Source organism: Aquarana catesbeiana, linkage group LG04, assembly GCF_042186555.1.
Source record: "Aquarana catesbeiana isolate 2022-GZ linkage group LG04, ASM4218655v1, whole genome shotgun sequence".
Lineage (NCBI taxonomy): Eukaryota > Metazoa > Chordata > Amphibia > Anura > Ranidae > Aquarana > Aquarana catesbeiana.
Genome location: NC_133327.1, coordinates 273,208,777 through 273,231,229, shown reverse-complemented (window position 1 = coordinate 273,231,229; position 22,453 = coordinate 273,208,777). Strand labels below are relative to the sequence as shown.

At 41.5% G+C, this 22,453-nt stretch overlaps 1 protein-coding gene across 4 annotated transcripts in view; it reads right to left on the bottom strand.

Moving 5' to 3' along the window:
• AP2M1 (adaptor related protein complex 2 subunit mu 1) overlaps positions 1–21,941 on the bottom strand; it is a 38,689-nt gene extending 16,748 nt beyond the window's left edge. The window contains exons 1-7 of one of the 4 annotated variants that reach the window (XM_073626561.1): positions 21,784–21,941; positions 16,982–17,101; positions 8,931–9,196; positions 8,586–8,668; positions 3,753–3,888; positions 3,518–3,659; positions 1,425–1,544 (exon numbers count right to left, since the gene is read on the bottom strand). In XM_073626561.1, the coding sequence (XP_073482662.1) occupies positions 1,425–1,544; positions 3,518–3,659; positions 3,753–3,888; positions 8,586–8,668; positions 8,931–9,196; positions 16,982–17,055 (821 nt within the window). In that variant the 5' untranslated portion in view covers positions 17,056–17,101; positions 21,784–21,941. Of the gene's footprint in view, positions 1–1,424; positions 1,545–3,517; positions 3,660–3,752; positions 3,889–8,585; positions 8,669–8,930; positions 9,197–16,981; positions 17,115–17,355; positions 17,381–21,124; positions 21,289–21,783 lie in introns of those variants that run through there. The other 3 variants (XM_073626562.1, XM_073626563.1, XM_073626564.1) reach the window with 3 other exon arrangements.
• Between the last annotated feature and the right edge of the window lie 512 nt (positions 21,942–22,453).

Here is a 22,453-nt window from a genome sequence, read left to right as displayed (position 1 = left end):
GTTACTCAATATTTATGGAAGTCACTATTTGTTTTTTCAATTGATCGATCACTATTGGGCAGGGCTATCACAACTTTCTGCTTTATCAATTCTAGAACTAGACCTAAGGAACTTCATAGGTGATGTTTTAAAAGCCTTTAAAAGATTACCAATGGAGATTTTTTTTTGGTACTACAGCCTGTCACAGTTCCATGTGAGTATGCAGTTATATAGCCCGATATGTTAGTTATCCATTTACTTGGCGTAACATTTTATATTTTACAAAAAATTGGGTATTGTATTGCGTTTGGGTGCACCAAAATTCATTAAAGTGTACTCATTACTAAAAATTTGCGTTTAAAAAAAGGCTGCACAAATATCGTGCGACAAAAAATTGCAACCACCACCATTTTATTCTTTAGGGTCCTGGCTTTCATAAAAACACATAATGTTTGGAGTTTCTAAGTAAATTTCTAGAAAAAAAATATGCCGATTTTTAAATGTATGTGAGAAGTGTCAGATCTGGCCTAGGGATCAAATTAAATATGTGCAAAAAATGCAAAACCAGCTCTAGCAACGAAAGGATTAACAGGTCAAGCTTTAAAGTAAAGAGGGTCAAAGACAAACTGTTTGACACTGACAGGGGTGCTCACAATGATCAGCTTTTATTCATCTTGATCCCAAAAAAGGAATAAACTGCTGCTGTAACTGCAGAAAAAAAAAAAAGTGTTTGACTGAGTTTGGCTTTAGTCAAGTCCATAAAGATCTGCTAGTGGATCCAACACTACCCTCTTCCAAATTGGAGCAACAGACACCTGGGACAGCAACATTGCCAAAGTGGAGATATAAAAGACAGAAGAAGTGTTACTGATCGAATTACCATGTGAAAAAATAAGAAAAAAAAACCTAAAGAAAAAAAAAAAAAAAAAGAATGCAGCCAGCACATTTAAAGAGGAACTGCAGTCTGCTCACAAAATTTGTAATAAAAACATCTTTGCCATTCCAAACCTTCCTACCAACCACTTTGCATATTATTTATATATGCTGTGATTCTGTACTTCCCAAATATGCCGCAGAAATCTCCCTCCACTGATTCTGTGATATATCCCTTTTGTTTTTAATATTGGCTTTAGGACTCCCTTGTCATCTAAAAAAGGGACCTAGATATCTTTAAAACCCATTAAGGGACACGGCACTCCATGTTTAGACAAGGATGGATCAAGAGTACACAAATGCGACAGTAAAGTTTGGCAACTGCTGGAAATTGCTTAATAAAAGGTTTATATGTACAGGTAAAGACCAAGAGCTGTATTTCAAAAAGGTATGATTTAGCTGAATAGCTACACCTTCTAAAGTAACATAATATAGGTTATCCTTAAATCTTGCAGTTAAAATGTGCAATACCGATGCACATTGGCAGCAAGATATGGAACAGAAAACCTTACCGCATGAGCTCAAACTCCCCATCTGGAGGTATAAAACTGATGCTACGTTCAGAATCAAACTTGCTAAGGCGAACACACTGATGGAATGTACAGTCATCAATAGCAATGGATTGCTTCCCTCTGTAAAAGTATTGGTATTACATAAACAATGAGAAAAATGAACATGCATGACACCATTTCAGAAAGATAAAAAAGAAATTATATAATACTATACAATAGTATACATACTATTTATTCATTTTCAGTGCACAAAATTAAAAGGCACATCTCAGAGTAATATGAATACACACACAATGAATGTATATAAACACATGGCCAAACTAGGCCAACAAAATAGCAAAACATCCCATAAACGCCCTTTATGGATGCAGGAAAATGCATCCTCCGGAGGAGGAGCTACATCCCGACGACACCGCTAGTCGAGTACCTGGAAGTTATGGGCTGTTCTGGAGCAGGCCGGCTTTCTTTTTATGCCTATATACAACCGTTTGTAAGTGCATTTTTTGGCTATATTTTACACAAATAAATGTGAAGATTTTATGCTATGTAGAGCCATTTATTTTTTTCACGCTAACACATCCAATCCATCCTGTTGTGGTCGGTGGAGAGGGTTCCGGTGGACCGGATGACATCTAGTGCCTGTCTCTCAGATCCCGGGCTGGGGTTACAGCCATCCGCCCAGTGAGGTCTCCTATAATTAAGGGACCAACGTTCTCTGGTAAGAGGCAGCAGTTTTTGAAGGTGGTTTCATCTACGCACCCCATTCACTGCAGCAAGATTATTAATATTTTTTCACTTGGCACTTGGGGGATATTTTTTCCTTTGTTTTGGTCCTTTTGTTGGTTTTTATTTTTTGGTTTTCGTTTTGTGCTACACATAATGTATAGACTTTAATTATTAGTGTTCATTGTGCACAGACTATGGACAATAACTGCGTCTTATACGATCTGTTTATAACGCCAATTCACTTTGCACATTGATTATTGTTATATTCTTCTATGGTGTTTTAAGGCACTTACCTGTTGCCTTTATTTTATTACATTATTGTTCACTCTATATAGATATATGGACACTATCTGTGTTTTATAAATTTGTTTCAATATATTATCACCAAATTATTTTGCACAGTGATCATCTCTCATATTTATATTCCTCTATGAGGTTTTAAGGCACTTATTTGTTGCCTCTCTCACATCTTTAGCGCAACTTTTTTACTTTCTATCTGAATGTGCTGTATACCACTTTAGTCGCAGCTTATGCAATTTTTTGTTTGTTAGCGCAGTATTCTATTTTTTCCCAAGTCCACCAAAAAGTCTGGGCGACCCAGAAGTTCTGAGAAGTTAGGATTATGCCACACTGGGGGGTTAGGAAGACACCCTCATGGTTTGTTTTAACACTTTATTCCCCTCTTCTCAAGCCAACCAGCTGATATCTATTGGAGATCTGCGTGAGCAGAGCATAATCATAGACCTGTGTAATGCATCCACAGCAGAGGTTTTAGAACCCGTAAAATGCAGACATTAAATTGGTGGAGTTCAAGGAGGTCTCAAATAACCATATTTTTGTCATAAACAAAAGTGAGTTGTGATGCTAAAAAATGCCAAAGGTGCGGACAGGCCAACCCAACATCAGATTTTGAAGCCTGAAGCAATTTTTTTTGCGATATGTGGGTGTGCCCCCTGCCAGAGGAAGGTGGTCAAGAAAGTAATATTTAAAATGAGTCAAGATGACCTAAACTATGCATACACACAGTTTGAATCTGAGCAGAAAGAACTTGGGTTGCCGCATCCTAGTCTGGTAGACTCACAATATGGGCGCTGGCTCAGGCTAGAGAGCTCATCCTGGTTCTATATATGTAAACTGGGAGGAAAAAAAAAAATCCTGATTGCCACACTCCAAAAAAGCCTGAATGTCAATGCAGGTGACAGCAGCCTCAGTGTAGCTCTGTCCATTGGCTGAGGCTGCTTTCGCCAGCATGATGGTCAGGCTTGTTTGGAGTGCGGCAATGGAAATAATTTTTTCTCCCAATATGCGTAGTCCGTTGTAGCTCATGCACAAAATACATTAATCAGATCCCCAAAGTTTTTACTCACGTTTTGCCTGTCTCGTCAGCAGTTCCTTTGCCTTGTTTCTCAATTACAATTTTGTCATTCATTCCAAATTTGCACTCTGGCATACCACTCAAGTAGCTCTTCATAACAACACGTCCAGATACATGAGCACTAAGAACTTGTCCTGAAAGGATAAAATGGCATGCATGAAAGTTAGGGACGCATGGAAGACAATTTTGCATGGATATTTTCCTCAGTTTTAGCAGACAATATATACCTTGGGGTGACATTAGCAAATTAACACTTTCCAGTACATCCAGGAACAGCTCATTCCGACGATATTTGATCCCTTCACGTCTCCAGCCAATCTGGCCTGTCACCTGGCTGGTGATCTGAGACTGCTCTTCCTTGGTCTAACAAAGAGGACGAGAATATGAAGACAAACGAACATGTGTCATATTAGTGCTGGTTGGCACTTGTTATAACCTTGACAAAGTGCTTAAAAGGTCAAGTGCTTTGTGTCTTTCTGCAGAACAGAACATTCTTTTAGATCAGGGGTGCCCAACCTTTTGAGGAGCGAGGGCCACTTTAGCAACTTGGTAACCAATCGCAGGTTCACAATGAGTGAAGCGGGCAGATGACACAACCTGCTCTACTCTATGGGCCCTCCGATCCCCCCAGACAGAAGGGGACGATCCCCTTCTGTTTTTCTAAGTGGATTGGATTGTAGATAGGCAGGTGTAAGTGGATACAAGTCAATTTACATCTGCCGCTCTATAGAGGTGAATGGAGGGGTCGATTGGGTCCACCTGAAAAACAGACAGGCGGACTGGATCAGACCAACTGTGTGAAAGAGGCCCAAGGCTACTTTCACACTGTGGTTTACCTGCACCTCAACTGTCCTCAATCGTCACTGCTTTCTCAAGATTCCTGCAGGCATGGCTGGCTGCTGCTGTTCCCCAGGCAGGTATAGCTGGTGACTGTCCTCCAGGGCTGGTACTGCTGGCTGGTTCCAGGCCCACCATCCCCGAGCAGCAGTGTGACAGGAGCCGGCGCTAAAGGAAGCATGCAGTTGCAATAGAGAGCAGAGCCAATGCTTCCTGTATCACTCCCGTCACAGGCGGAAAACATTTGGTATAATGCCAAGTGTGACAAGAGCAGGCGCTATACAGGAAGCATTGGCTCTGCTTCCTCAAGCACAGCTCCATTCTTCACACTGATGCTCGGGGATGGTGGGTCAGGAACCCACGATCTGGGCTTGCCCACCGGTTATCCCAGAGCAGAAGGTGGCGGGCCACATCAGATGGAGCAGCGGGCCACTTGTTGGGCACTTTAAACACCAACAATAGCTAAAAACACACTGATGTACTTTGTTAGGCTTCATTCCATCAGGTAAAGTGTTAAATATATCAATACAAGAGAAAACATAGGAAAAAAAAAAAAAAAAAAAAAACCTAGTATTTTTTTTTTTAAAAAAAAGGTTATGCGAAGGTGGCGTTTCACGTGTCAGTTGCTTTCAGGAGAAAGTAACAAAATCCCTAGTAAAAGTAATACAATATCTAAACAGTAAACCAGTGGACCACCACAAAGTATACTTTCATGTAATCAAAGGTTAAATGTAGAATTTCAAACCCACCCTAAGATTTCATATATGAAAAGAGCATGTAACTCCCATACACAGCTCTGTGCACCCTTTTAAACCTGGCCGATTACAAAGACACATGCCAAACATTCCAGGCATGGGATTGTAGCAGGTTTAGCAAATGTATCTGTGCATTATCACTGCTTTAATAAGAATGAAAAATAGATGTACACATTATTCCCAATAATGTTTTTACAAACCACTGGGTGTCATTTCAGGAAATTACAATTTATAGTCACCTTCTGGCCTTAGCGCCCTAAAACAGCATAATAAGGGCAAGCAGATTTATCCTATGGGTAGTCTGACAGGTTTATTTGCAAACAGACTTCAGCAGACAGCTTGGAGATCCCTAAATAACAGCCATCATAACAAAAGAAACTTTTGCACATAAATGAAAATGTGTATTCTTATAAAGCCTATATGGTAGAAAGGTACAGCAGAGGGCCCAACCAGGTAAGCACCACTCCATTCCACTCACGCCTACCTGATGCTACATGTCCAGTCACACGAAGCAGAGGAGAAGCAACACGGGTACAAAACGTGGGAAGAGTGGACAAGCAGGTCAGGAAAAAGGAATAAAAATGAGAAGTACAGTTAGAGTTATGGATTGCAATCTGAGGCAGGTTAAGGCAGTTAGTATCCCAAATAAAAAAAAAAAAAGAAGAAGACCACAATTCACAATTGAACATTAAAGCAGTATTAAACCCAAAGCCAAAAATGTAATATATTGAAGCTTACCAATTATAAGATGTGGTTGCATTAGTATTTTTTTTTAGGTTCCCCCCCCATTTTTACCTGGTGATCTGGCCAGTAACACCGCCTGTATTACACTGCCTACACTCTGGATGAAAGCACAGGGGGCGCAGAAGATAGTAGCATTGCCTGCCTTGGATGAGGAGAGTGTTAGATGTACTAGCAGATTGAAATACATTAACTGAAGCCAAACTCCAGCCAAAACTACTCATTTCTTTTGAGATAAAGGGTTTGACACAAATAAATGAAAGTTGATCAGTGTAAGCACCCGTCAGTGGTAAATGATTTGCATCAACCATCCGCAGGACAGTTTGTTCTGCTGAAAAAAACAGGACTTGCTGGCCAGACCATCATGTGAAATAAAACGAATACAGCCACATCAAAGAATTGGTAAGCTGCAATAAAATAAATGTTTGCTTTTTTAATACTGCTTTGAACAGTAAACCTGTATGGTAAGCAACTCACATAAGATGCTTTTGAGAAGCAAGACAATGTTTGTAAGGCAACAACCCCTCAGAAGCAAAGTCATACAAATGCTGGAAAATGTTGCAGGCAAGGGTACAAAACCTCACGCTGGGTCTGAGGAAACAGTTTTACCTTTCATGTAACATTTTCATGCATACGTGTGTCAAATGTGTAGACAAGAGCAAATTAAAAATAATTACATATGTAAAAGGAGAGCTCCAAGATAAAAAACCCAAGATAAAAATTACCAGCAAACCTGCAGATTTAAAGTTATATGCACTAGCATATACTAAATCAACCTGCTGTAAGATGAAGGCTTTTAACTGCTGATGGGGGGCAATTTGCAACAGTATGGTTAAAGGATAATTTCAGGCAACAAGTGAAAGCAATCCATGATCTTGAAAAACTACAAGTGATGTCAGAAAAAGGCCAAATGGTCCATCAAGTCTGCTGTTTTTTTTTTAACAACGTTTTTGTCCGAGTATAGATTTAAGTTAATCCAGAACATACTATTGATATGCTGAATTCTGTTCCAAGCATCTCCTACTATTTTTAATAATAATTTACAAGGTTGATGGTGAACTGGGCTGATACGCCAAATGCTTAGGAAATCAGAACTAAAAATACTGTTATATTTAAAGGGGAAGGTAGGGGCACACTTTCTGGCAGATGTTTTTATTTATTTTTTTTAAGTTACCTGTGGCATGTTTAATGGGATACAACATGGTGTAATTTGCATGTATTTAAGGAGATGTACAATTTAGGTTTTTGCGTTATTTTGCCCTGACATACAATTTAAGTTACTCTGGTGATATCCATTATGCCTTGCACCATTTTAGCTGCCCATTTCTAGACTTGCTCTCTTGTTCAATAATGCCATAATAGGCAACAGTGCTAAAATAAGAAAGTTCATCAAGATCTGTATAACCCTTTGCAGCCAGAATCCATAGAGTCTCAAAAGGGTCAGTAGAAGGGCAGCAGAGGTTTTTCTCTAAGAGCTGGTGTTGTCTTACAAACTCTCTGCTACCTCGCTCAGCAAACACATTCAAAGTTGTCAAGCCAGGTTTGAATCTGATTTGTGGCTGTAAGAAACTACCTCACACTGTTGTCCCTCCAAACATCAATGAGTGCAGGTACATTCTGCAACCAGTTTTTATTCTAAGCAGGCCAGCATAATGATAGCACCTGACTTTTACTGTTCCTTTTAATGCAAAACAGTCTGCTCAGACTGACAACACCAGATACTCTAATTCTTGCTGTAAAGTCACCATGTACAAGGATATGGACTACACAGCCTTAACTATAGTTCAGGAAGAGGGATAATATACAAGTTTATGTACAAAACATTATTAAAGAGCAAGCATTTAAAGCATATCTAAACATAAAAACTAAAATTGAAAATCTTGCAGATTACCAACCCTTGACTGTGGTGGGTGCATTGGTTTTTCTTTTTCAGGATTTTTTCCCTTTTTGTTTTTTACTTGGTAATCCTGTGAACATACTGCCTGTTTCTGGGTTGCTATGCTCACTACTCCAGTGTCTAGACTAAGCCATGGTTGTCAACCCAGGACAGGACTACAACCGTGCCTGTCTGTTTACATTCATTTCATGGGGACTTCCAGGAAAAAAAAAAAAAAAAAAAAAAAAAAAAAAAAAAAAAAAGAAGACCACCAAGAAAGATTCTCTTCATTCAGTTCAGCTCACAGGAGATGACAAGGACAACATTTAAAACAAGAGTATTACCTGTACTCACTTAAAATGTTTTTAGCCTGAAAAATGCAAAACAAATGCACCACAAATGACCTTGATCTGGTAAACTGCAATGTTTTACATTTTTATTTTTTGCTTTATTTATCCTTTAAAAATAGCAAAAGGGTCAAAAAAGTGTCAGGAAATGTCAGCAATATACATGGGAAAAAAACAAAACAAAAACAAAACAAAATAAAAAAAAAAAAAAAAAAAAAAAAAAACACAAAAACACACAAAAACTCCCTGTTAATGTTAAAGTCCAATACATTTTTCTTTCTAAATATACTAGTCCAAATGGGAGGTCACGAAATTCTGCACAAGTGATGGGAAAAAAAACAAAAAACAAAACAAAACTGCCCCTCATGCCATTACCTGTATAGTACACAAAGACTAGACGTACAAATACATCTGGTCAAAATGTGTTATGCAAACAGTAAATATAAAGCAGACATGGTGGTAACAGACCAGCATGGTACAGTAGACTTCCAGGTGCGCCATTACCTGACTTTTAATCCCTTGTTGAGTGATAAAAGTTTTCAGGGCTCCAGTTTCAGAGTTCTGAGGGTAACCAAAGTCCAGGATTTCTGTGGAACAATAAAAACACACAATGGCACTAGAGTGATGTCTAAGGCTAACTAAAAACAATTATACAAAGACAGTGGCACTTTTGAATGTTTTCGGTGTAACAAAGCATAAAACACAAGACTAATAAATGATCATCTACTGACAGCAAATCATAACCAACCCTAATAAAGGCTGGGCTAGCATTCTTTATAGACACTTTACCTATGATAAAAGCAGGACAAATTTGGTACTGCTAGAACCCAACACATCAAACTATCTTACCATCAAGTAGTTCATAGATCAGCACAAAGTTGTTCTTGATATTTTCCTCGCTGATCTTCCCAAAGTATGCAGTCATGACATCACACATCTTGTACAGGAACTCAAACACCATGGCGGCGTTGACATTTTGTTTTGTGACAGCTGCCAGCCAGATGTTGGAACGCTTCACATGGAAGAAACTGGTACGAGCAATGTTGGTGACGGGAGAGCGCACCTGCTGCCGGGCATGGATGACATTGACTCGGAAAGCATCCACTGCATTCCTTCTGTACGAAAGATAAAGCACATCACACCATTACAAGAAAGTTTTCTGTGCTCCTTGGCAAAAGTCTGACAAACATGCCTGCAGATTCAGAGAAATCCTAGATGCCAGACAGCCAATGTCTACACGAGGAGGACAGCTGAGGTGTAAATCTTTAAGCTTTTGATATATATTATGTCAAAGTTCTTGTTCCCTGGCTCTTTAAAAGAAAACTTGTCAGAATGGAAAAGCGGACTACTGGCTAGTGATTAAACGTGCAGTTTTCAGGGCTGTCACCCTGACAAAGACGTCAATGCACAAGTTACTAACCTGGAACCAAACAGAATGGGTATTTCCACTTGTTCCACTGGTTACTAGTTCTTTTAAACCCTCTAGAGCCCAAACCTTTATGGCCTCCAACAGGCTTTAGTTTGCGCCCCATACAGGTCTATGGTAATGCAAAACTCACTTGAAGTAGTTCAAATTCAGGTGAGGTGGTTAACTCCAGGTCAAATGCACATGTCAGTGAATTCTGAATGATATAAGTGTCTCAAACTAATGCCATTGACAAGGCCAATGTCCATTAACCTCAAGTTACAGAACATGTAAACCCAGCATTTCATATTCTGATCTGCACCTGCTGTACCATGTACTTGTATGAGAAAGTACTGGTGTTTCTGCCAGTCCCTCTGCTTTCCTATTAAATGCTGACCATGCTAAGAGAACACACCGTGGTCACTTCTCTAGCCATTCTGGAAACTCAACATGCTCCAATGGATTAGACTCCCCCTGACCCACCCCCCGCCACAGCCACTCAGTAGGAAGTTAAGTGTACTGCTGCTTCTCCTCCCCCCAGCTCCTATGCAGCTGAGAACAGAAGGATTTTTTTTTTTTTTTTTATCTATACACAAAACGTTTTGCCTCTTAATTTTTCTTTTAAATTGAATGGGTTGTTTCACAAGGCGATTGTTTACAATCACAAACTATGGCAGTTTTGCAATTACATTCACAAAAGAACACTTTAAATACAATTCTTGATTGAAGTGCCATGCAGGGCTGCACGAAAAAAAATAAACCTGACAGCTCTGGTTGGGAGCCGCTGTAGTAACAATGCAAGGTTAGTCCAGCGATCTCCCCCGCTGAGCTGTTGTGCTCTGACAGGGTGACACCCGCCCCCCAGAACACTCCGATCAGCACTCTCCATTGGTGGAGAGCGCCGATTGGGAGTCGATTGGGTGCTGGTTTTCCAGCATGCACGGCCGCCTTCTGTCGGACAGACCAACATACATGGGAAGAATTTAAGAATGTTGTATGTTACTGTACAGTAATGGATCAGGCTGTTCCTTTAGAAGTCAGACTTTTCTGTTTAATTGAAACTGCAAAGTGGCAATTCTAAAATACATTCTGATAAAAGAACAAATGTAGCCCGGAATAGGTTTATCTATCTTCTCTGCATGGCCAAGAAAACAAATTAAAATCTCAGAAACTGTAAAACTTTTAGCAATGGACTGAGTATCTAAAAATAAAGTGGGACTCCGGTCAAAATTTTTTTTCATAGAGCAGGTTAAATCCTGTGTCAGATTTTGTTGCCATTTGTGTGCCCATGGAGGGGTTTTTCCTCCCTCTGTCCTGCAAAACAGGTGGTCACTGTGGCGAAATTTCATTTAAATGGGACAAAATCAGCAATGAAAACTTTAGTTGAAGTGAAGGGTTAGCAACTTTAAAGTCTTTACTGCCTTCTCTCTACTGGGGAGATTCTCCCCATTTGCATTCTGTTTTTTAAAAGAAACATTTTGGCCAGAGTTCAACTTTTAAGGCCTTATAGTTACAGTAATAAAAAAACAAACAAAAACAGGCAATAATGGAATACACTATATGAAAAAAAAAAAAAAAAAAGTTAGGACACAGTGATTAAGTTAAGGGCTTGTTCACACCATTGCATTGACACAGGATCACAGCGCACTAAAAAAAAAAAAATTATCACATGAAAACAAGTTATTATAATCTATCATCAGTGCTTTATGCTTTTGACAAATCCTGCTTGCTGCATCGTGTGTGTTTTCAACAAAGAGCGCGTTACATTACAGTCAACACATGAAAAATGCAATATGCATTTTAATTGAACTTTTAAAGTCACATTTCACAGGAAGAAAACACATTAAAAGCACTGCAAAAATACATTATGCACATGTGTTTTCCAAGACGATGGTGTGAACGGGGCCTACTCACAATGTCATTGCACTACCACGTGCTTTACCGCAAGGCATGCTAAATGCATTGGAGTTCCATTCAAAATAAAAATAAATGGCATTACAACACATCTTTCGACAATGTTGGTTGCAATGCATGCCAACAAACTTGTGGTGCATGCGCCTTCTTTTCTAGCACACTGCAACACACGTTAGTGCCATGCTGTGAGTTGCATAGCATGGCACATCCATCAGCAAGGTGCACTGGGGTGCCCATTCAAATGCATGAAACTGCATTGCGCTAACAGACAATATGCATGTTTCAATGTGTCGTGGTAAATCACGTTGTTTCACAATGCCACAAGGGAAATGGTGTCAAATTGTTAATCCTCAAGAGGTTTCAATCACAACGAGAAGCAACCAGTTTAAAAAGCGTTAGCAGTTTTATAGTTATATGAAACATGTCTGCACTGCATAAACCTTGCAAACAACCTCTTTCCAAATCATTACATTACTAGAAAAATTATAAGAATTAAATGCTTTCCCTACCAGAGACCCATAAGAGACACCAAAGCCTTACATGATACACTCAGCTATTCACATTAAGAGTTGTTATGCTGGTTTGAGCCAAACATGTTGGCAATTTGAAATGCCAGTTGTGCAAATAAATGTTATTAGGAGTGTAACTACTTGGGTCTCTAGCACAGATAAGTAAACACCAAACTAATTAGTACAAGATAGCTCAAACTTCATCACCACTCAGTAGGTTATCTTGTTTTAATGGGTTAGAGCAAAGATGCAACTGATTTAAGACAGCAAAGTTGTAGACAATTAAGGGCTTTGCACATTCCGCACAAGCATCCAGGCATAGAGCTGGCACTAAAGGACTTGCAGCAGGAAGAGTGATCTTACCTATTGCTACAGCAGCCAATGAGGTGATGAGATGGAAAAAGATGGCACCAGCAAGGAAAAGGACAGTGACAGCAATGAAAGAAAGGATTAGAAATAAAATACTAAAAAAAGAACATAACACCCACCAAAGACCCAGGTAGGAGCACACTACATATAGGAAGACGACGTACTTATGATAAAAGCCAAAACAGCGTCAAGGTGAACGCCAGGAGAGATTGGCAACAGGGCTTATTTGAAAGACAGACAGTGTTTGACAGAAGGGATGATAAAACAAAACAAGCACATAGCAATAGGTACAAGCAACAGAATAAGATCAACATCCACACAATTGGACACCTATGTAATAATAGTAAACAAATATCACATCTGCAAAAACCACTGCAAAGAGATAGGGGAGATTCCACCCATATTTTTAAAAAAAGTTCATTCAAAAATAATGGCCTTGTTTATTTATTTATTTTTTTTTTTACACACGATACACCATATCAAAGAAGGTCCAAATGCCCTCCATCTTCCATCATTACTTGAAGCTGACCCCCAGCATAATGCCAAAACTACCCTTGCAGTAGTGCTTCCCCTCACTGGAAAGATTAAAATGGTCACTTTTGTCTAGGGCAGTGATGGCGAACCTTGGCACCCCAGAGATGTTTTGGAACTACATTTGCCATGATGATCATGCACTCCGCTGTGTAGTTGAGCATCATGGGAAATGTAGTTCCAAAACATCTGGGGTGCCAAGGTTCGCCATCACTGGTCTAGGGCATGTGTGCTCAACCTGTGGCCTTCCAGCTGTTGGGGGAACTACAAGTCCAATCATGCTTATAACTGTCAGCCTTGCAACGTCTCATGGGACTTGTAGTTCAACAGCTGGTGGGCCACAGGTTGAGCACACACGGTCTAGGGGGAACATTTAAAAGCAGTTTTACATAGCCCTATTCCCTACTCCTCCTGCAGCTGGCACTCTTCTTCCTTCCGACACTCTGAGCTGTGGACGGGCCCTCAGCATCTTCACTTACAATGCATGACTGCCGTTTCTGCATGGTATGTGATTACGTCAGAGTGTGACCACCAGATGGAGCACCGAAGAAAGGCAGGGAGGGGCTGTTTACATGGAGAGGAGGAAGCTTTCAGGAGCATGGGATGTGTTAAAGAGGAACTGCAGTCTGCTCACATGATTTGTAATAAAAAACATCTTTGCCATTCTGAAGCTTACCTCCAACCACTTTGCATATTTTATATATTCTGTACTTGCCAAATATGATGCAGAAATCTCCCTCCACCAAGTCTGGCTGCAACCATTTTAACTGTGGCAGCTGAAGATGCTATCTGTTCACTTCCTGGATTTACAGAGGAACTCCTCCAGCTCTGCAGCTCTCATTGGCCCTCTTATGACTCATCCCCCTCCCTTCCTGGCAAACCCTCACCAGAGTGAGAGAGCGAGCTGTGCATGAGGTCATAAGTCTAGGCTTTTTACCAGACTAGAGAGGAAGTGGGCTGTAAAAGGTATTTACTGGCAAGAAAAAAAAAAAAAGTTTTACTATCCAAAGTTAAAACAAGGGCAGAATAATAGATGGAAAGTTGAAAAAAATGACTAAAGGTCCGTCGTAAAAGTGCTTTTGAAAAGGTCCCCTAGGCAAAAAGCAAGCATTTAACCCTTGAAGTGCAGAGGGAGCCCCCCATTGGAAACTTAGTTTTGACATTTCCCTGGAGTTCAGCTTTAACAGTACCTTGCATTTTGCCTGCACTGCTAAATGCAGGGTAACAAAGCCGGTGCCCTAAACAACTGTCTTTCTGGGTACACATGCATCTTACAAATATCTAGTAGAGTAAAGATGCATTGGGAATAGCATGTTCTTATCCAAGAATGACCACCAGCATGTTTAGAAGTCACAGAAAGCTCACAACAGCATTACCCAACCTATTTAAGGCTTCTCACAGAAGCCAGATATCAAAAAGATTTAACATGTTCCTGCCAGACGTACAGCTGCTGGGCTTTAACACCGAGCATCCGCATAAATGCATCCATAGGAAATGGCTTTTTTGTGCAGAGATGGCACACTTTTCAAAGACCTTGTTCACACTTGCTCAAAATACTGCCGCTAAACAAATGCACCTATAGCGTTAATCGCATCTGGCATGCGTGAAAAACTCCCCAAACGCCCTATGCGCATTTGACACGCTAAAATGCACCCCAGACGCAATAAATATATATATATATATATATATATATATATATATATATATATATATATATATATATATATATATATATATATATATATATATATATATATATATATATATATAATTTTTGACTGTTGTGCACAAGGCCTAACGCAACGCAAACACATTAAAAGTATGCCACTGTGTTACCATAGATTTCAACTCATTTTAAACTCAAAATGTAGCTTAATTTAATGTGAATAGCTCTGTGTGCTGTGCATATTATTCGCAGACTGCTAAAAGCACACCTCAAACACCTGCTTTTAATGCCAGTGTGAACAGGGCCTAACTGAGCTGTCGTGGACAGCTCTGGATACATAATTGCAATCGGGAGCTTCTGATCAAGTGACCACTATGACAGCCAATCACATCGGTCACAAGATTGGAAAGCCCGCTCCCACCTCACAGCATTTAGATCCTCCTAAAGGCCAGCGGGCTGGTATGACAAGGAGGTTAGAGTGGATCTTCAGCCTCAAAACAAAGTTCTCTCCCCTGCTACACAAATAGCACTTTTTTCACCCTTTTTTCATGAAAACCATTCAGGACAGAGCTGGATCCGCTGGGTGGGCAAGCATGTAAACTTGCAGAAAACACCACCTGGGAAGCCATAGAGTAGAAATGCGAGTTCCACTGTTGTGCACTGCAGCACAACTGCAGATGTAGGAAAAATTGCACTCCAGGACAGGCAAGCGTTCTAATGTTAAAAAAGTCAGCAGCTACAGTATGTGTAGCTGCTGACTTTTAATTTTTAAAGGGGCGGGCGGAACTCCCAAGTATTGTGGACGGAAGAACAAATATGAATTGAACAATTTAAATAAAACTTGACAACTTTCACTATGTCTAACAGCCTAAATACAAACTAGTGCCAAAAAGACCTAATTAAAGGCCATTTTGTTACATTGAGGCTCAATTCACACTTGTGCGATGCAGGAAACCCTGCAAATCCAGGGTGGGTTCCCGCATTGCACCTGAATCGCCGGTGGTTCACTCAGCCCTCTGCGAACCACTGCGGGTGTCTATATTAACCTAATGACACTCCCAGATCGGTTCGCAGATCACAGTGCAAACCGTGAATTCAGGCAGGAATGAGAACGCATGGGTGTGAACACCCATCCAAACAGATTCCAGAGCGGACCAAAAAAAGGCTCCTGCACCATATTGGTCCGAATGCAATGCGAATTCAGACATATAATCTGTATGGCTGAATTTGCATGGCACAGACATTGTATGTGATCTGCACAGCAGTGCGAACCACATGTGATGTCTGACATTGCAGCAGTGTGAACCCAGCCTAAGCGTCAAAGTTATTTTTATATTGCTGGGTCTTCAGCGCTGGTAACTTGTTGCTCCAGATGGGCCTACATAAAAAACATCAACTATCCCTTACATGAGCTAAAGAGGATGACAAAAGGGGGGCTGTGAAAAAATGCTGAACAACAGAAGGGTGGAGGATTTATATAAGCATATCTTATATAAGCATATCTTTGGAACTAAACCTACTATATGTTCCTGACCAAAGTCCAAAAACCCCTTACACACAGGGAGATGCATCACAAAAGTCCTGTATTTAACAAATTCTTGACAAGCAGCTACCCTGCCGGGAGAAGACAGTGAATATTGCTGGCGGCTATAGCAGCCGATAGCAATAATCGCAGGTAAAACCCAGCATGCTGGTTGTATCCAAGATGATCAACTTGGTACACTCAGACCTGTCCATACAGTTTGAATTTCATCCGGTTCCTGCTAAACCGGCTGGAATTCGAACAATGTATAGCCTGCCTTAGAGTATGAACAGATTCAGATATGGAAAGTGAATCAATATCTAACCTTTACAGTTGTCTGTGGCAACACAATGTGTATCTTGCCAAACAAGCTTTGGGTATTACACGCTCACATGATCAGGATTCTAAAGTATTCATGAAAATCTTCAACGTTAATAGATAAGAAAAAAATCCAAGTGTAGTTGCACCCAGCGACAGACATACCCACAGAAAAGACACAATAGATCCTGGTGCTGGGTGTGATATCACTAGGCTCAAACACATTTTTTATCAATGAAGCCTGAGGAGATGGACTTTTGTTTTGCACCTTGCATATACACCTTAAACTGCGCTTGAGGCGAGTGACAGCCGGCATTAGGCTCTGGCAAGTTTTTTCCTGTGGGTAGGTCTTGGTCATTGGATGCAGCTACACTTAAGGTTTTTAATTTTTTTTACCCATTTTAAGATTTTTGCGAATACATTTTGGAAACCAGACAAACATGTAATACCCAAAAGTTATCTGCTAAGGTAAAAAAAAAAAAAAAAAAAAAAAAAAAAAAAAAAAAAAAAAGTGTTTTATTGGCGGTCTACAAAAGGTGAACGCTTCACCTTTCAAATATGAATCTACTGAATTCTTAGAAAAGCATATTTTGTTTTTTCACTATATGCTCCTCAAAATGTCACTTAACCGCCATAAAGGGTTTAGTCTAACGCAGCATTACTTACCCAATGTCATCTCTGTATACCCGAGAGATCAGGACCTCTCCCTTGTGATTATATATAAAGAGCCCTCCGATCATGGTGAATTGGCTTCAGTTCTCTCTTCCCATTGTGACAAAGACCGATCTGAGAAAGGACACTGTATTAGCAATAAAACATAACAGTAACACTTTACTTACAGGAAAATTAAAAAATGCACAATTTTACAGAAGAAAATAAATCTGTTGTCTAGTCTATAAGGATGGAGTAAACTAAAATTAATTTTGGAAAGGGATGAAAAAAAAAAAAAAAAAAAAAAAAAAAAAAAAAAAAACACTCCCATACACATCCCTGGGGAAGAGACTTCAAGCTTCTCCCATTGTATGACTACAACATCCTACCAGATGTGAAAGTTCCTACTCTGCTGCAGAGTTATTTCTTAGCCATGTAGCTCCAGATGATGGAAAACGCTGACTGCTTGGAAGAACTAGGATATCAATCCTTTTCTCTAAAGCAATTCGTTAACACCACATTTTCTATAACACAAAGCAGAAGCAAAAAAAAAAAAAAAAAAAAGCCTAAAGAAAATCTTTTCTCAGCTCGGGAAGGAAGAGGCAGGAAAAAAAAAAAAAAAAAAAACCAACACATGAAATTCAAGGGAAATTGCTGAACCCAACGGAAATATCTTACATGGATAATACTAGGGAAATGCAACTGCTGACACAACAAATAATGCATACTGATAAAAACACAATGAGTGATGTGGCATTTTTTTATTAACTGCTCCAAAGGCAAAAGCAGCCCGAACTGCAGAGAAGCTCTGCTTTCCATATGTGCACAACTTGAGATAACTAAACGTTTACTCTATAAACTGCCAAAGTAATAGAATATAGCACCTAAGGTCACATACTAGAATTGTGTTTGAAATGTTTCCTTTTAAGAACGTTACATTTACTAATCATTAATAAAGTCAAAACATTCATTTTCAACCACAGTGATGATAAAATTCGAAGGCGCAGGATGAAAATTGTTCTTGAACAAACTAAATTCCCAAGAGTGAAAGTTTTTTGTTCAAAAAAGCCCATTTATTCCAAAATCAAATATTAATAGCAAACAAAATTTTGAAATACTTTCAAACATTCATCAAGTTGTTGAATGTAGGAATGTTCATTTGAAAATCTACTAGTGAATAACCAACTTTAGCCATTGGATAATTGCCTTTTAGGGGACCAAGTGAAAAACCACCTGCCCTTCTGTCAGTCTTTAAAGGGGTTGTAAAGCTTCACGTTTTTTTCACCTTAATGCATCCTATGCATTAAGGTGAAAAAACACCTTGCACTCTCTGGGGGCCCCTCAGCCCCCGTTTTACTTACCTGAACCCCAAATCTCTGTGGGCGTGATCCCGCATTGCTTTCCCCCAGCTCCTGTGGGCTCTTCATTGGATGATTGATAGCAGCGCAGCCATTGGCTCCAGCTGCTGTCAATCAAATCAATGACGCGGTGCGCCTGGGGGCTGGGCCAAGTGATAGACTCGGCGGCTATGGCCGATGACTATCACATGGGAGTGTGCCCGCAAGCTAACCCCCTTGAGAGAGCGCTTCCCAGAGGGGGGGGGGTTAGCTCTTGCGGGGAGGAGCCGAGACAGCTGCCGAGGGACCCCAGAAGACGAGGATCGGGGCCACTCTGTGCAAAAAGAACTGCACAGTGAAGGTAAGTATGACTTTTTTTTTTTTTAATAACAAACACTAACCTATACAACCCCTTTAAGTGTGTTTCCCCTTTTTCACCTACTATATATGTTGTTCCCATCCACACAGCATAAGTTAAAAAGGTAAGCAGTGATTTTTCATTTGGCTTTAAGGGTTTTTTTTTTGCTTAAACTCCTAAACAAAATCGTCCCAGCCAAGTCATGTTTAAAGTGGTTGTAAACCCATTACAACCACTTTAACCTACAGGTAAGCCTAAATTAAGGCTTACCTGTAGGTGCAAGAAAGATCTCCTAAACCTAAAAGGTTTAGGAGATATTTGCAGAAATAGCGGCACAGATGTCTACGGCGCAGGCGCACTGAGCGTGCCGTTTCTAACGGCGATCATGGCGTTAGTGGCGGCACCAGTGCGCATGTGCGGGAGTGACTTCATCGCGGCTCCGGCCAGTCACAGCGCTGGAGCCGCAATACCCAGAAGTCACTCTGGGATAGATGGCGGCGGAGGCGAGCGAGGGCTGATGCGGGGGCTTCGGTCTCAGGTAAGTAATTCATAATGAGCTAGTATGCTATGCATACTAGCTCATTATGCCTTTGTCTTGCAGGGTGTAATTTTTTTTCCCCCCAGAGGCTTTACTTCCTCTTTAACCACTTGCCGCCCGCCATATAGCATAACAACGGCGGCAAAGTGGTTTCAATATCCTGACTGGGCGTCATATGACGTCCTCAGGATATTAGGCCGCTGCTCGCCCCCGGGGGCGCACATCGCAGCGATCTGACGGAGACTCTTTACCACGTGATCAGCCGTGTCCAATCACGGCTGATCACGATGTAAATAGGAAGAGCCGGTGATCGGCTTTTCCTCACTCGCGTCTGACAGACGCGAGTAGAGGAGAGCTGATCGACTGCTCCCCTGACGGGGGGGGGGGGGTTCTGTGCTGATTGTTTATCAGCACAGCTCCCCTCGGATCCCGCCCAGGACCACCAGGATGGCCATCCACACTAAACCACCAGGTAAGACAAAGAAGACGATTTGTTGAGAAAGCCGCTCATCCAGATATAAAAAAAAAAAAAAAAAAAAAAAACTCATAAAGACTCTTGGGCAGTATGACATTTGCCTAGGCCAGAAATCCAAAAGCAACAGGAGAAATATAAAAAAAAAAAATAAAAAATTATATATATATATATATATATATATATATATATATATATATATATATATATATATATATATATATATATATATATATACACACACACTAACGCTAGCAGCATATGGATTAAACTTAAACATAGTCAATGTTGATTGAGAGTGTGAAGTTCCACTTTAACAAGAGACTTAGAGCAGGCAGGCTATTAGTGCAGAAGAGCCATACATCATCTCTTCCGCAATAAAACAAACCTACATGCTGGCAGTCTTCTGTGGAATGTAAACTGAGTTGCGCATAAACAGTTCAGCTTACACCGCCGGCACAGTCCCTGTGTGGCAGGAGGACCGAATCCTGCGCTAGCCAAATGGAGATGCCTGAAGACCTGTACTAGTACCTGGGGAAAAGATGCCAGCAAGGGGCCCAGACCGACAGAGGGGAGGAGAGTTTAGTGCCGTCAGTTGGGCTGTTTATATCTTAGACCCCATACACTACACAACTTTTGTTGTCCGATTTCCTTTATATTTACCAAAACCATGTAGTGTAAGGGCCTGCCTGACTGCATACAAATTGAAACTCTTAAAGGGGTTGTAAAAGTTCCTTTTTTTTTTTTTTTAAATAGCAAACATGTCATACTTACCTCCACTGTGCAGCTCGTTGGGTCCCTCGGCGGCTGTCTCGGCTCCTCCCCGCATGAGCTAACTCCCGTTCTAGGAAGCGCTCTTCCAAGGGGATCAGCTTGCGGGCGCGCTCTCGTGATGCAGTCGGACTGTATCACTCGGCCCCGCCCCCGCATCATTGATTTGATTGACAGCAACGGGAGCCAATGGCCGCGCTGCTATCAATCATCCAATGAATGAGCTGAGAAGCCAGCGCATTCACAACGCGGGACTTTCGAGGGCTCATGTAAGTAAACCGGGGGGGGGCATGGGGCAATAATCGTCGGATGTTCTATGCCATAAGGTGAAAAAACCATGTACCTTTACAACCCCTTTAAAGTTTGACCTCATATTATATGGTTTTGGTAAATCTAAAGAAAAAAAACACCTAAAGAAAATTGTATAGTGTGTAAACATGGTCTTAAAATGCAAACAAACCCGTCCTCTCCCTTCCTCCCGCTCCCTAGTTCCCCTGTCACCTCCTTCCATACTGAACTCCAAGACTTCTCCAAAGCCTCTCCCATCCTCTGGAACTCCTTACCCCAATCTGTTCCACTATCTCCTACTCTGTCCACTTTTAGGCGATTTAGAGAAGCCTATCCCACCTCCACCTAACTGTACTTTGATTTTCTCCATCAGCTCATTCCCCACAGTTATTACCTTTGGTATCACTTGTCCCTCCCTTCTAGAGAGTAAGCTCTAAGGAGCAGGGCCCTCTGATTGCTCCTGTGTTGTAATGTCCGCCCTCATGATATAAAGAGCTGTACAAATGTATGCTGATAATCCTGAGCAGAGGATTGTGTGCCTAGAGGGGCTCATAGTTCATGAGGAGAAGCAGAGGAAGGGGAACTTGGATCTTCTGCTGTATGTTTGTTTCTGTGTACAGGTGATATTCCCCTTCATAGATCAGTGATCCTCATAGAATGAATGGGGCACAGGGCCAGTCACCGAGTCATAAGAGAGCTGGAGGGTCACTGATAGCCAGAATGTCTTTCCTTCTAGAGCCGCCATAGCGGATGAAGGGAAGGCGGGCGGACCACACCCGGAGGAGTCGGTGATGATGATATAGAACCCCCTCACCCCGCTCTAGCGCCATACAGCCCCGGAGAAACAAGGCAGGCAAGGCCGGCCGGATTCCAGTCACACCCTGTGACAGGCTGACAGCGCCGGGTGTTCCATTCACAGCCTGAGGAGGAGCCCAGGCATTGCATGTGACGGCGGCTCCTTGTGTTTACATACACGGTTCACACTACGGCAGGAACACCGACAAATTCCCCGTCCGCCTGCCCGCCCCCGCTATATGACAGCTCAGAGGTTACCTGCTCTGCTCCCCGCTCCAGAGCTCCGCTAGGACTCCAAGATGGCCGAACCCCCTCCCACCCTCCTTTCCGCAGAGACTACGTCAGCGCGCAGCTGCGTCCATTTCCTACTCATTACCAGCCTGGGATGTGGGGGGAGGGGGTACTGGCGCGCCTGCGCCTTTAGACCAACTCCAGCGTATCACTTGACAGCTGTTTAGCGGTTCAGGTAGCTGGTGTCACATGACCACCCTGTTCTACAGGCACACATTGGGACAGGGTTTGTCATCCTTCTTACTTTAGAGCAGTGTTCTCCAAACTGCATCCTGGGGGCTTTGCTTGCTTTTATCTGGCTCTTGGGGGTACTAGTTAATCCACTGACACCAATGATGGGGCACTATTCCCCCACTGGCACCAACGATGGGGTACTATTCCCCCACTGACACCAACAATGGGGCACTATTCCTCCCACTGACACCAACGATGGGGCACTATTCCTCCCACTGACACCAACGATGGGGTACTATTCCCCCACTGACACCAACCATGGGGCACTATTCCTCCCACTGACACCAACGATGGGGTACTATTCCTCCCACTGACACCAACGATGGGGCACTATTCCTCCCACTGACACCAACAATGGGGTACTATTCCCCCACTGACACCAACCATGGGGCACTATTCCTCC